Raw genomic sequence first — 15616 nt, 5'->3', positions numbered from 1 at the left:
TTTTGTATGTATACAGTTTTATGTTGCATTAATCTAAAGTGGGAGGAAGTAAAATATATAGACCTATTCTTTTAGAGTGATGATCCTCCCCTTAGCACTACATATTGATCTGTTGTCTGCACATGCGCTGTTGTCTATGCATGCACATTGTTCTCTCTCTCTCGCCTCAATGTGAATACACCAGTTAAAGCCATCTCCCATGCGTGTGCTTTTATTTAATCAATTTGTAATTGTACACAGACACAATGTGTACTTATCCCCTTTTGTTCAAGAGCCTGATGGTTGTGGGGTAGTAACTGTTCTTGAACTTGGTGGTGCAAGTCCTGAGGCACTTGTACCTTCTACGTGATGGCAGCAGCGAGAAAAGAGGATGGCCTGGGTGGTGAGGATCTTTGCTGATGGACACTGCCTTTCTACGGCAACGTTTCATGTAGATATGTTGAATGGTTGGGAGCGTTTTACCCATGATGTACTGAGCCAATTCTACTTCCTTTTGAAGGATTTTATGCTCAAAAGCTTTGGTGTAATGCAGACTGACCTAACCTAACATTTTTCCTGTAAGTAGGTAACCAACGTTGCATACAATACTTCAAATTAGGCCTCACCAATGTCTTATATCACTTCAGCATAACATCCCATCTCCTGTACTCAATACTTTGATTTATGAAGCTCAATGTGCAAAAAGTTTTCTTTGCAACCCTATCTACCTGTGATGCTACTTTCAACGAATAGTTTGAAAATCTGTAGCAGGGCAGCCAGGGTAATACTTTGTTCGTCTTAGTCTTTCTACTCTCACCCAGCCTGAGTACAAACACATTTTTATTGACTTAACAAGCATGCTTGCATTTGTCAGCTGTTGCTCCAAGATTCAATAGTAACTGATGCACTTTAATTCTAGTAGGACTGCTTTTCAGTTCCTCTTTCTGAAGATCCATAAATGAACTCCCCCAAGTCTTTCAATCACAAACAAGAGAAAATCTGTAGACACTGGAAATTCCAGCAACACACACAAAATGCTGGAGGCCAGGCAAGACTGCCGAAGGGTTTTGCCCTGAAACGCCGACTGCACTCATTGCCTAGATGCTGCCTGGCCTGCTGAGTTCCTCCAGCATTTTGTGCATTTCCATAAGTCTTTCTAAGCCTCAAAGGCTTTGTATCCGTACATCCCTTACTTTTTGCTCTGTTTGTCTCAAAACTATGTAAAACTGTTTGCTTTGATATAATTTTTTTTATAGATATGTTACGAATGGGCATATCTGACAAATTACCTGAAATGATAGGGAAAGGCCATGGAGCATGCAGGAGCTCTTTTTGTGAGAGATGGTGAAGTCAGTAATACTCTGGCTATGTCTAAGCACGTGCTTTTGCTCAAGTATCACAGTGAAGCAGTATATTTACCTGAATCTAAGATAAGCAATGTTTACAAATAAACTCTTCTCAGGCTTCCAGCCGGGTACAAGTATCGATTTTAACCAATGTTTCGACGATAAACTCTGCTATCTTCATCAGGAATGGCAGAGTTTGTTATCAAAACGTCGGTTAAAATCGATACTTGTACCTGGCTGGAAGCCCGAGAAGAGTTTATTTATCATATACTCTAGGAAAGCACTGGGGAGGAGAAGATGGCGGCGCGATGCAGCTCGCAGCGGCCACTCCAGTGGTGATATCTGTTATCTGTCAAGTAGGGTGCCGTGCACAATCCTGATTTGATGGAGACAGACGTGAGAGCACGGGGGAACATCTGGTGAAACCTCTGAAATGCCTGTTTCGCTGCCGCTGCTTCTGTGTGATCCAGAATCTCCGGAGGGGAAGGCCCCGAGTCCTCGGCTTTGCTTGTTGCTCGGCGGCCGGGGTGGGGTTGAAGCGCTCAGCAGAGATGGTGCTCGGTGTCAGAGGCTCGATGTTTTCGGACAGACTCAGAGTCGGTTGTGGTCGGGTGCTTCCAATGCATCAGCAAGTTTGCGGCGCTTGGAGTTTATGGCAGGGAGAGTTTCTCCCTTCTACCGTCTGCGTGAGATGATGGGCTATCAGGACTTGAGACTTTTTTTTTACCATGCCCATGGTCTGCTCTTTATCAAATTACATTATTGCTTTGCACTGTTGTAACTATATGTTATAACTATGTGGTTTTGTCAGTTTTAGTCTTGGTTTGTCCTGTGTTTCTGTGATATCTCTCTGGAGGAACATTGTATCATTTTTTAATGCATGCATTTCTTAATGACAATAAACGAGGACTGAGTGCCCTCATAATCTAATCCTTTATAAGCACTGTTTATTCATATTTAGCCAGAAAATAAAATCATAGTCTTGTGGTACTTAGAGAGACCGTTCAGCCATTCACCTCTGGCAGAGGAATCTCTGCAGGTGACCCGACCCCTGTGTTACGTGGAGGGTTTGCATTGCTAGAAAACAATCTGGTTTATATTTTCTACAGTGCAAAGTTGCATCATCTGTGCATGGGCCAAGAAATGCAAGTTGGAAAAATTGTTTTTATTTATTTATTTGATCCATATAAATTCTGTGACAGCAAATACCTCAATTTCTTGTGTGGTAATCTATAAGAGTGAATTGTTATAATCCAAATGATTGCAACATGAGAGTAACCTGTAGTCTTTCCTCATAATTATTCTCTCTTAATTGCCTGTCAGTTCCCTTGTGAAAGCCTTTAATAATTCCACTTCAAGTATCCCACAGTGAGTTCCAGATCATAACTATACCATAAAGAATTTTTCCTCCTATCCCATTTGCATCCTTTGATCTGTTTAAAATCTCTGCTCCGAAATCATCTACTACTTGAAGCAGCCTCTCACCATTTACCACACTTAAGTCTCTTCTTCACCTTGTTTTTTTAAGGAGAAGTACCCAAACTAACATTTTAAACTTACAGATGTATTGCCCTAGCTACTCTGTCGTGAATGTGGAAACTTTTTCAGCGCTATGTTGCATCAGAATCATAATTTCAAAAAATCCTCCCAGACTTGCTGCCACTACCATCAAGAAAGACAAATAGAGGAGGTTAGGTCACATATTATTCCTTCATTCCTTCAGCATCACTGAATCCAAACCCTGGATCTCACACCTTACTAGCTTCATCAGTAGCTTCATCAGAAGGTCTGCTGATGGATAAAGTTGACTCCCTGCCTCCTTCAGAAGGACATTAGATGTGGGCAGCAAGGCCGTCTGGTGGCACAACGACATCAGCACCGGACTCTGGAACGGAGGTTCCCAGGTTCGAACCCAGTCGGGTCCGATCCCGAGTACGCTTTCCATCCGTGCTGGGTTGAGTGTCAAGATCGCAACTCAACCTCGTAAAATAAGAGGGAAAAATACTGCAAAATGTCTGCGTGAGGAGTGGCGCGCCAGACAGTCTCTCTCTCTCTCGCTCCGCGCCTTGTAAAGGCATGAAAAAGACATCGTCTCACCAACATCGCACATACACGCACGCACACGCCCAAAAAAATAGACGTGGGCAGCAAGTTTTGCCTCGGGACTCAGAGAGGCTGTCAGAGTCCCTGATGACAAAGTGTGCAGGTAAAGTATCCGGCTGCAACTCCTGACAGAATGCACAATGGTTCTGCAGCTGTGCATGGTTTCACTTTGGAGGATCATGAGCTAGAGCAGGAAGCATTGAAAGAGCAAGTTTCATTGCTTGTGAGTTTTACTGGGGGCAATAAAAAAAAACAGGTTTAAATGGAGCGGCCATTGTGGGAATGGATGGGGTTAGAGTCGGGAATTGAAGCTTTAGTGAGAAGAAGCAGAGGCTACGGTGAATTTCTGGTCAGTTTCTCTTTCTTTATTACTGTTTGATAGCTTCACTTGGAGTAAGAGCAGGAGAATTGAAGAGAGGTGTTTATTGCTCGAGAGTCTCATTTGCAGAATTTAAAAAGGGTAAGTCAGCTGATTGCTAGTTAATAGGTGATTGGCCAATTAACTAAATATCAGAAGCCAATAAAATTAAGTTAGTGTCTGGAATCTGGTTTGATAAATGACGCACATGGTCAACACACGTTAAGGAAATAATAAACAAAAGTAAGAAAGCGCTAAATGTTATGAGGTGTTTAATAGGAAAGGAATGGGGCGCTGATAGGTAATCTTGGAACGTAACATATATAGGATTAATATGATCAATACTAGACTATGAAAGTATGGTATATTGATCGGCATCATACAATATGCTCAAGAAACTGGATATAATTTAACATCAAGCATTAAGGTTAACCAGTGGGGCAATAAGGACAACATGAGTGGTGACAATGTGGGTGGAGTTGGGGGAGACACCTCTGGAACTGAGAAGAACACAGCTTGTGTTAACACATTGGGTAAACCTACAAGGGCATGGAGAAAATGATCCAACTAAGTAGCTTTTAGATTCATGCTGGGAAAAGGAAAGAAAGAAAACCAGAAATTTTGCATGGACTATTGAAGGAAAAGCAGAAAGGACATGAATTATTAATAAGGCAGTGAGTAATACAGTTTCTTTTCCCGGGGAACCTCCATGGCTGTGTGAAGCACCAGAGGAGGATCTTAAATTATTCGAAAGGAGACAGAAAAATAGAGAAATAATTTTAAATCTAGATATAGTTGAATCTTGTGTAAATAATAATTATTGTGAATATTTACAAATATACACAGATGCTTCAATAATGGTAATTGTAGATTAGAGGTAGGATCTGTAATGGTTGATTTGAACATTAAAACACAGGTGTGGATAAATGATGATTGTAGACAGGTGAAATGACAGTGGTACTATTAGCTTTGCAGTGGGTGGAGAAAGTGAGAACGATGAGACCTGTGATATCGTCTGATTCAAGCACAGTAATCAAGAGTCTAAAAGATTTTGCATTCAGAGGCAAGACTAGACATTATGTGTGAGATAATACAAGCCTCACTTAGACTTAAAATGATGGGACTCTGCCTGTGTTTTATGTGGATTCCAGCACATGTTAGTAGTAGAGGGAATGAGCAGACTGATAAATCAGCAAAGGAGGCAACCCGATGAGCACAAGTGGACATTCAAATAAATTACGGTGAAGGAGAAATAAAAAAAACATTATTAAAAGCGAAATAAAAAATGTGGAGAAAACAATGGGATGAAGAGAGAACAGGAAGATATCTTTACAATATCCAGAAAGAAGGGAGATGGTGGAGGAATGCAGGAGGGAGGAGGTGATTGAGCTAAAAATTACATTGTTTTTGATGATGAAACGCAATAATGGGTGGTATGGGTATTGTAATCAACAAGAAATGGCTGAGTATGTACTGGTGAGGTGTTCAAGATATAATCAAGAGAGGGGATGGCTGATTTTAAAGTTATCACAGAATAATATACAATTTAACATTAATAGTATTTTGCAGAATAGATCACAGGATTACTGCTTTAAACATATAGTGCACTTCCTAAAGAATACAGGTCTTTTTCATAGAATTTGATACAAATATAAACGTATGGAGATAAGATATCCTGACCCACACTCCAGTTCAGAAGGTTATGATAATGCAAGGAAGACGAGGAGGAGGAGAAGTTAGTGTCAAGCAGAGTGGCCATGGAGCAGCAGCTCCTGGAGCTCAATTGAGTTTGGAGTTGGAGTGAAGGACTGAATCTGCCTTTGGGAGTCACACTCATGCAGGAATGGTGGGTAGAGGTGGCAGGAAGTGACAGAGAAGATGGAGGTAGTGAACAGGAAGTGGTAATGGGTGATAGGAGTTGTATGGAGGAAGGCAAATGGCAGGTTTGTGGGAAATGGAAAAATAAGCAGCAAACTGAGGATTGTAGTGGCTTGTCATCCAGTGATGAAGGCAGTGGACAGGATTTAAATAAAAGAAGGAAGGAAGAGTTTAAGGCGTTGCTGAGTTTTGAATGTGGGTCTGTTTCTGATATCAATCTGATTGGATTAACTAAGGATATGAGAAAAGTGTTAGGTGATATTATGAGCACAAGACCTTTAAGAGATGGGGCATTCATAGTGTTTTGTAAAGATAGTAAGCTACTTAAGAAAGCTCTAGGGTTAAAAGCTGTGGAAAGAAGGAAAGTAACAGCAAGGAGTTATATATTGAACGACAAAGGCTTTGGAGAGCAATCCCTGGAGTGCCTCTAGATGTATCCATGGACCAAATTTATTTAGTCGGGGGAAAAGTTATAGATGCTAGGTGTTTAAATGGGCTTTGTGGTGGAGTAAGAACCGGTAGCTTACCAATGTTGATTAAAATTGATGGATAAAAGCTGTCAGATAGGATTAATTTAGGTTATATGAGTTATATGGTTTGAGCCTATGTTCTGCCCCTTTGAAATGTTCCCGAATGCCAGAAGTTTTTGGTCATGTAGCAGCAGTGTGCCAGGGTAAAAAGCAGTGTGGGAGATGTCCTAGAGAAGATAATTGTGGTTGTTATGAAGAAGGCCTTTGGCCAAGATGTAGAAGTTATGGAGGGGAACATAGCTCTCCTTATGCAGGGTGTCCTGTATATAAGAAAGCTGTTGAAGTACAGCATGTTCAGGTAGAAATGGCCATATCATATGTACAGTAGAGGCTCTTCAGAAAGTACAGAAGGCTGTGTCAATGGGACCTATTAATATACAGATTACGGATAGTTCAGAGTCAGTGTGTAAAGTGTATGATTTTATACCAAAGGATTTGATTGATTGTTGATAAACCAAAATTGGTTACTTAAAGCAGGATGTAAAAAAAATACAAGCTATAGAAAAATATCTAGAGATAAAAAGCTTGAGTCTAGAAGTTATTAATGATGCTTTATAAGGAGGGGAAATAATATTCAGACTTCTATGAAGGATTGCTAATGTTTTTTTTCTCTTTTTTTCTAGTTTTTTTACAATGGTATACAAGAACTTTATTAGCTAATGGTCGGGGGATTTTATTGTTCTTAGTACTATGTGGGGTTGTAATGACATAAATGCACACATGTAAAATGGGCAGTGGTGGAAGACTTTCTGGAAGAAAGGTATTTGATATGCTTGCATGATGCTCAGAAGGTGGGTATAATGGAGGAGAAGGAGGAGGAGAAGAAGAGAAGAAGAAGATAAAAAATCATTTTTGAGAGGGACTGCTGTTTTGTGAAAGTGTTGCTTGTTGTCTAATTGTGGGCATTGTTGTGGAGGGTGAGCAGCACTAAGGAGGATAGACTTTTTTATTTTTGTCCCTTATTCCCTCCATCCCCTAAAATCTTTTAGTCATGGCAGGTAAGCTCTTTCCTGTGTCATGCTCCTCCTGTGCAATGTGGAGAACTCAAGGATGTTGCCCGAATCCCTGATGATTGTGTGCAGGAGGTGTCCAGCTGCATTTCCTAACTGACCACATGATGGGTCTGGAGCTGTGTATGGACTCACTTTGGAGCACCTGCGATGCTGAGAGTGTTGGGATAACACACGTAGAGAGTCGGTCACACTGCAGTTTAGGCACCTAGGGAAAGGGAAGGAATCGGTAACTAACAGGCAGAACGGTAGCAAGAGAGTAGTGCAGGAGACCGCTGTGGTCAGCTCCCTCCGGAACAGATATACCGCTTTGGATGCTGTTGGGGGAGATGGCTCATTAGGGGAAGGCAGCAGTAGTCAGGTTCGTGGCACAATGGGTGGCTCTGCTGCACAGCAGGGCAGGAAACAAGAGTTATTGTGGTAGGGGACTCCATGGTAAGAGGAATACAGGAGTTTGTGTGGTCGTGAACAGGATTCATGTTTGGTATGGTGGTTTCCAGGTGCAGTTAGGGATGAATCAGACCGGCTGGAAGGGGAGGGTGAACAGCCAGTTGTCATGGTACATGTAGGTACCAATGACATAAGAAAATAGAAGGAGGAGGTTCTACAAGTTGAACTAATCTTAAATAAATTAAGTTAAAAGTAAAGCCTTAAAGGTAATAATATGAGGTTTGCTACCTGTGTCACGTGCTAGTCAGAGTAGGAATAGAAGCAATTGGGATGAATATGTGGCTTGAGCAGTGGTACAGAAGGGAGGATATTACATTCCTGAGGTATTGGAATCATTTCCGGGGAGGTGGGAACTGTACAGCAGAATAGTCTACATCTGGGCAGGACCAGGATAAATGTCCAAGGGGGATTGTTTGCTAGTGCTGTTGGGAAGTTTTTAAACTAGTATGGCATGCAGATGGGAATCCAGGGAAAGATAGGGAAGTAATGCAGATACCAAAGGAAACGTTAGAAAAGAGAAAAGTCAGGGGGGAGTACAGAAAGGTCAAATGCAGAAGACACAGAAGTTTCTAGATTCTAAAAGGGCAATGAGTGTAAGGGCATTTTATCCGAATGCCCATGGTAATCAAAACAAGTTCAGTGAACCTGTGGCACAAAGTGGCCAGTACAGAAATATGGCTGCAGGGTGGAGATGATTGGGAATTAAATATCCAAGGTAACAGGTAATACAGGAAGATTGGCAGGAAGGTAAAGGAAGTGGGGTAGCACTGTTAGTTAATGATGAGGACCGGGCAACAGTGAGAGATAGGGAGCAGAATGTTGAGTCCATCTGAGCAAACATTAAGAATAAATAGCAAAAGGGGGAAAATCATTGGGAGTTGCCTATAGTCCACTGAATAATAACATTACAGTGGCACAGGCAGTAATCCAAGAAATCTCTGATGCGTGTAAGAATGGAAAGGCAGTTGTCATGGGGGACTTGAACTTGCACATTGGTCAAGGCAGTCTTGAGGAGGAAGTCATAGAATGCATCCATGATAGCTTTCTTGAACAGCATGTTAGTGAACCTACAAGGAAAAACATTAACTTAAATCTGGTCCTGTGCAGTGAGACAAGTAAAATTAACAATCTTTTGGTTAGGATTCACTTGGAAAGAGTGATAAATGAATTAAATTTCTTAACATTTCGAGGATGCAATAGTTAGATTTAAAACCTGTGTATTATGGGAGACTACAATGAGATGAGAGAGGAGCTGGCGAGTGTGGACTTGGAACATAGGCTATATGGGGTGGCTGGTTGAGTAACAGTGGAAGACTTTCAAAGAGACTTTTCATTGCGCTCACAAAAAATATATTTTAGTTAAAAGCAAGGATGGCAGGAGTGGGGAGGCCAGTCCTGGATAACTAAAAAAATCAAGGAAGGCATCAAACTATAAGCTCATGCATGCAAAGTTGCCAAGAGTAGTACAAAACTGGAAGACAGGGAAATCTTTAAAGCAGCAAGATTTACAGCAACAAAGAACTGCTAATAAGGCAATAAGGAAAGGGAAGGTAGATTATGAAAGTAAACTAGTACAAAATTTAAAAACAGTAGAATTTATTTTTATCATCATATGAAGTAGAAATTGGTGGCTAAAGTGAATATAGCTCCCTTGATAGACTTATTCATAAGATAAGGTCACATGGAGTTGAGGGTTGAGGGAATTGGTTAACCAACTGAAGACAGTTGGAATAATTGGGTGCTTGTCTGGTTGTCAGTCAGTGTTGAGCAGAGTACAATAGGGTTTGGTGCTGGGCCTGTGATTGATCACGCTACATCATCAATGATTTGGAAGAGGGGACCAAGTGTAGCGCATCTAAGTTTACTGATGAAACTAAATTGAGTTAGTTGAAAAGTACATCAGAGGAGGCAGGGTGTCTGCAAAGAGACATAGATAGGTTAAGTGAGGGGTAAAGGTCTGGCAGATGAGCAAAGTATTGGTAAATGTAAGGTCATCCACTTTGGAGGGGAAAATAGAAGATTAGATTATCTAAATGGTGAAAGATTGCAGTTTTGCTGAGAGACTTGGGATGCTTGTGCATGAATCACAAAAAAGTTGGTTTGCAGGTGCAACAGTTTACCAAGAAAGCAAATAGAAAGTTGGCCTTCATTGTAAGCAGGACTGAATTTACAAGCAAGGAGGCTATGCTGCAACTATACAGGGTACTGGTGAGGCTGCATTTGGAGTACTGCATGCGGTTCGGGTCTCCTTACTTGAGAAGATATACTGGCCTTAGAGAGGGTGCAGGGGAGGTACACCAGCTTGATTCTGAATATGAGGGGGTTAGGCTGAGGAGAGATTGAGCCACCTGGGACAATAGTTGCTGGAATACAAAAGAATGAGAGGGGATCTTTTATAGAAACGTCAAATTATGAAAGGGAAGAATAAGATAGAGGCAGGAATGTTGCTTCCACTGGTAAGTGAGACTAGAACTGGGGGCGCAGCCGGAAGTTTCAGAAGAGTAGATTTAAGATGGAGATGAGGAGAAACTACTTTTCCCAGAGTAGTGTGTCTGTGGAATTCTATGCACAGGAAACAGTAGAGGCTATCTTATTAAATATATTGAAGATGCATAATTTCTTTTTCATAGCAGGGGAGTTAAGGGTTATGGGGAAAGGGCATGTGGGTGGATCTGAGTCCACAGCTAGATCAGCTATTGAATGGTGGAGCAGGCTCGATGGGCCTGATGCCCTATTCCTCCTCCTATTTCTTATGTTCTTGTGTTGCTGTTGTCAAGGATGCAGAAATCACAAAATGCATAATGCATTGGTAATTCCACTGCAAAAACTCATTGCTGCCAACTCACCGACCCAAGCTCTGTTAATAAAAGCAGTGAATAAATAGGATACAAATGTACTAAAAATAGCAAGATTTCCATCAAAAGATATCAATGATTGCTGAAAGAGGTTTTACATCAGTTTACAATGCAGAATGGTTCTAAAGGTTTCATGCCACCAAGCTGGAAAGAACTCAGAAAAGATTTACAAGTATGTTGTCAGGACTTAAAGGACTGAGCTATAGAAAGAAGATGAACAGGCTAGGATTTCATTCATTTGCACATACGAGAATGAGGGGTGACCTTACAGAGATGTATAAGATCATTAGAGGCATAGATAATAGGATGAATACGCACAATCTTTATCCCAAGGCTGGGAAATCAAGAACTAGAGGGTATAGGCTTAATTGAGAGGAGATTTTTAAATGAGAACTTGAGAAGCATTTTTTAATACCCAATGGGTGGTCTGTATATGAAATGAACAGTTAGAGGAAGTGGTTGAAGCAGATACTGTACATTAACAACATACAAAAACACTTGGACAGGTATCTGGGGGAAAAGCTAAGGCTTTATAAGGCATTGGTTAGATCGCACTTGGAGTATTGTGAGTAGTTTTGGGCCCCTTATCGAAGAAAGAATGTAATGTTCCAAAGGAGGCTCATGAGAATGAACAAGAGAAAATCTGCAGATGCTGGAAATCCAAGCAACACACACAAAATGCTGGAGAAGTATCGATTTCTGGAACTTCCAGTAATGGCCCCCACTTCACCATTCCCCATTCCCGTTACCCTCTCTCACCTTGTCTTCTTACTTGCCCATCACGTCTCTTTGGTGCTCCTCCCTCTTTTCTTTCTTCCATGGCCTTCTGTCATCTCCTATCAGATTCCCCTTCTCCAGCCCGGTAGCTCTTTTACCAATCAACTTCCCAGCTCTTTACTTCACCTCTCCTCCCCCATCCCGGTTTCACCTATCACCCTGTGTTTCTTTCTCCCCTTCCTCCACCTTCTTACCCTGACCCTTTCTCCAGTCCTGATGAAAGGGCTCGGCTGGAAAAATCGACTGTACTCTTTTCCATAGATCCTACCTGGTCTGTTGAGTTCCTGCAGCATTTAGTGTGTGTCACAGGAATGATCCCGGGAATGAAAGGGTTAATATATGAGTGCTTGATTGCCCTGGGCCTGTACTCACTAGAGTTCAGAAGAATGAGGGGTCTATCATTGGAAACCCCTTAGATATCGAGAAGACTAGATAGTGGATGTTTCCTATAGTGGGGGACTCGTGAATCAGAGGGCACAGCCTCAGAATAGAAGGACATCCCTTCAAACAGAGGCGAGGAGGAATTTCTTTAGCCAGAGGGTGGTGAATCTGTGGAATCCATTGTGACAGAAGGCTGTGGAGATCAAGGTGTCTGGTATATTTAAAGGAGAGACTGATAGGTCCTTGATTAATTAGAGCACCATTACCAAAGGTTATGGAGGGAGGGTAGGAGAATGGGGTTGAGAGGGATAATAAATTGGCCATAATGGTATAGCGGAGCAGACTTGATGGGCCGAATGTCCACATTCTGCTCCTATGTCTTATGGTCTAAAAAGATCGAGAGGAATATGGGACTAGCTTGTATGGGCATCTTGGTAAACATGAACCAGTTCGGCCAAAATTCTCTGACTAAAGTGATTACATTTCAGCTTTCTGTTATTCTAATAATGATGGAGTTTACCAAATATTTAGTGTTGATTAATAATAGGTATAATTTTAGTGGTGGTAATTTCTGTGACGAGCATTACTTCTAATATAATCACTTCAATAGAAATATTTGAGTATTATACTTGCCTCTCTTGATGTGGGTTTTCCTCTGAAGAATTCGTTGTTCTTTGAGTTGTGAGGGGGATTGAAGCGAGGCTGCAGGAAAATACACCCATTGGCAATGGCTTCCAGTGGGGCAGGTCCTTCATATGGGAATCCCAACCCAATGAAGAGCTGAAATTTAAAATCAGAAGGAAAAGGAAAATGATTAGGATTGCTTAGCTGTCATGTCAATGCTCAAACAGGAAGAAGCCAAGACCAAAGAGGCCCAGTTTCATTTGGGTTCTGATAAGGGTATTGCACATTGCTTAGGAAAGATTGATTTCTTTTTTTCAGTACTCTGTTGTCCAATTGCTTCTTTGAGTTGAAATCATATTTTAAATCTCTATCAGAAGCAGAATGGTGGTGCAATACAAAATGCCATATTAAATTTTTATGTCAAGGTTTTCAACATTTTGACCATCAGTTGTGATTCCGTATCTTAAAAAGGACCCAAAACACATTGATATAAAATTCATCTAACCACTTATTTTAATGGCACATTAAACATGGAACCATTTACACAAATGAATGCTATAATGATACTATTTAAACACACTTAAGGCTCCAGTTTGGTACAAAGCCTTTCACATAAAATGGAAGAACCACAAATATAATTTATAAAACCAAAAACAATTTTATCTAATGAAGCAAATAGTTTTATTGCAATAGCATTACTGAGGAAAAAACAATTATTTTCTGCACCAAATGAGTTACTTATCTTTCAATAGCTTATTTTATAGAGTGCATGCAAAACTTATTTAAAATATAGTTCAAAAATTGAAATTATATTGCTTGATTGCAAATATATTACAGGAATATTAACATTAAAAATAAATTCTTGTGCTGATGAAAACCCCCAATTTTGCTTTAAAAAGCCAAAGAATGCAGATGCTGGAAACTGGAAATCAAAACAGAAAATCTTAGGTGTATTCAGCAATGTACTTTTCAGATAGAAACATAGAAAACCTACAGCACAATACAGGCCCTTCGGCCCACAAAACTGTTCCGAACATGTCCTTACCTTAGAAAATACCTAGGGTTACCCATAGCCCTCTATTTTTCTAAGCTCCATGTACCAGATGTGACTGTTTTGCTATTAGCTTAGAATGAAATGCTCTACTAGCAGCATGCATACATATGTGCAAGAGAGAACTAAAGGGAGATTATCTTAGTACACAGCACATTACGTAATTGCAGCAAGTACAAATGAATAGTTGGATAAGACATTTACAATCTCAGTGAAAGACCAGATCGCCAGTATATCCCCTTAATCATTAAGGCTTAATGATGAAGATAAAATAACATTGAACTCCAGGGAAAGATGTTGAATTAGAGTGAATATATCAGATTCAAATGCGGTCTCATAAGTGAAGTCAAAAGAGGGAAGGAAGAAAATAAAAGAGTGTATACGCTGAAACCTAAGATGAACATCTCATATCAAGTACTTTTCATTAAAACTGGAATATTTATTAAATCTGTTTTTGATTCTAAAAAGAATCATAGGATGGTAAAAAAGAAGACTCTTCATGTCTGCGCTGGCTCTTCCCAAGACCAGTGCAGCTATTTCCACTTCTTCCGCTTTTCCAATTACATTGTTCAATTCTTCTGGGATATAGAAAGACTTATAGACTAATCTTACAATGATTCTCACTCTGATTAATCAGTGAGTATGTGATTACTACAGATATTAATGTACATTAACTCAAATGCAAATGATTTGTGACAAGGAATGAAAGCTGGAAAACTGACCAAGCCTTATTCTGAAACACTGTTTATCTCTGCAGGAACTACAAATTAAATCTTCAGGGAGATGAGTACACACTCACTCATTTTATGATAGGTTTTTGAAACCCAGGTCCCGAAGGTCAACAGCAAAAGAAAAAATATCTGCTTACTATGCTGTATTCAGGCAAATACATAAGGTTAGGAGAGTGACAGTCTGCATTTTCACATCAATTTGAAAAATAAAGCTGAAACTTAGTTCTTTGCAGTGCAGGTGACCACACATACAAAAATAGAATTGATCAAAAAGATCTGAAACTATTAACAAAATCTTCATTGCTTCACCCATTGGTCAGTAGATATCACTGCAAAATCTTAACAGTTATTAAGCATAATCAATAAAATAAATCTCTCCAAACCTGAAGTACAGTATCCCATATCGTGAGTAACCAGTTTGATTAACCAACTCGTTAACATAGGGTCTGCAGGATGCAATTTTCTGGTAATGTCACATTATGGCAGCGAGCCTCAGAAAATCAACTCTGTAAATTGTAGGATTTCTACATTTCTTTTAAAAGTATAAATATATTGTAAACCAAGATCTGCTGCATCCTCTTGCCCTGCCATAGACTCTTGTTGAATTAGGTTCATGGGGTTGTAATAACTTCTCCAGGATCTTCCAAGTGGTTATTTATTCATTCACTACAAAAGAATCTAATGCTGGCCATGAGCCTGAACCTGAGTTTGGTGGAGGCAGGGCAAAAAGATTGTCCTTTAATCTATTTCCATGAGGTGTGTTAATAATTTAATTATTTTTGAAGACTGGCTTTGTCAGTGTTAGTAATTGGTTACTTTTAGAAACCTGGGGGTGGGAAGGGGGGAGTGAGGAGGTAAGTTTTTTTCAGCATTGCTTGCAATCCAAGAGGAGGATGAGGAGGAATGTTTCCTGGATTGAATGTGCTGCATTTGGGAACAGTCCAGACTGTTCCTTGTACAATCAGCGATATAGCTTTAGATGGAGACTAGGATCAGATGCCCTTGTGAACAAGCTCTTCTGGAGGTGTGGATTGGACATGGTTACTGTTGTAATCTGCCCCTGCATCCTTTGCGCATGGCTGGCCAAAGTTATCAATCAGGTTAACTTTCATATGGAGGAAACAATCAAGAATCAAGCAGGCACGAGGAATTCTGCAAATGCTGGAAATTCAAGCAACACACATCAAAGTTGCTAGTGAACGCAGCAGGCCAGGCAGCATCTCTAGGAAGAGGTACAGTTGACGGCCTGAAACGTCGACTGTACCTCTTCCTAGAGATGCTGCCTGGCCTGCTGCGTTCACCAGAAACTTTGATGTGTGTTGACGAAGGGTCTTGGCCCGAAACGTCGACTGTACCTCTTCCTAGAGATGCTGCCTGGCCTGCTGCGTTCACCAGCAACTTTGATGTGTGTTGATGAAGGGTCTCGGCCCGAAACATCCACTGTACCTCTTTCTGCAGATGCTGACTGGCCTGCTGTGTTCACCAGCAACTTTGAAGAATCAAGCAGGTACACTTTGGAGCTTAAACTCCATCACACAGCACT

The 15616-nt window shown here is 40.7% G+C and overlaps 1 protein-coding gene across 1 annotated transcript in view; it reads right to left on the bottom strand.

The window, feature by feature from the left end:
* Positions 1-15616, bottom strand: part of LOC140187101 (alpha-1,6-mannosylglycoprotein 6-beta-N-acetylglucosaminyltransferase B-like) — a 919793-nt gene that overhangs the window by 37789 nt on the left and 866388 nt on the right. Inside the window, exon 13 of the mRNA XM_072242054.1 lies at positions 12301-12447. Coding sequence (XP_072098155.1) covers positions 12301-12447 — 147 coding nt within the window. The remainder of the gene's footprint in view (positions 1-12300; positions 12448-15616) is intronic.

Source organism: Mobula birostris, chromosome 24, assembly GCF_030028105.1.
Source record: "Mobula birostris isolate sMobBir1 chromosome 24, sMobBir1.hap1, whole genome shotgun sequence".
Lineage (NCBI taxonomy): Eukaryota > Metazoa > Chordata > Chondrichthyes > Myliobatiformes > Myliobatidae > Mobula > Mobula birostris.
Note: the sequence above shows the minus strand (reverse complement) of the source record. Positions and strands in the feature narration are given on the sequence as shown.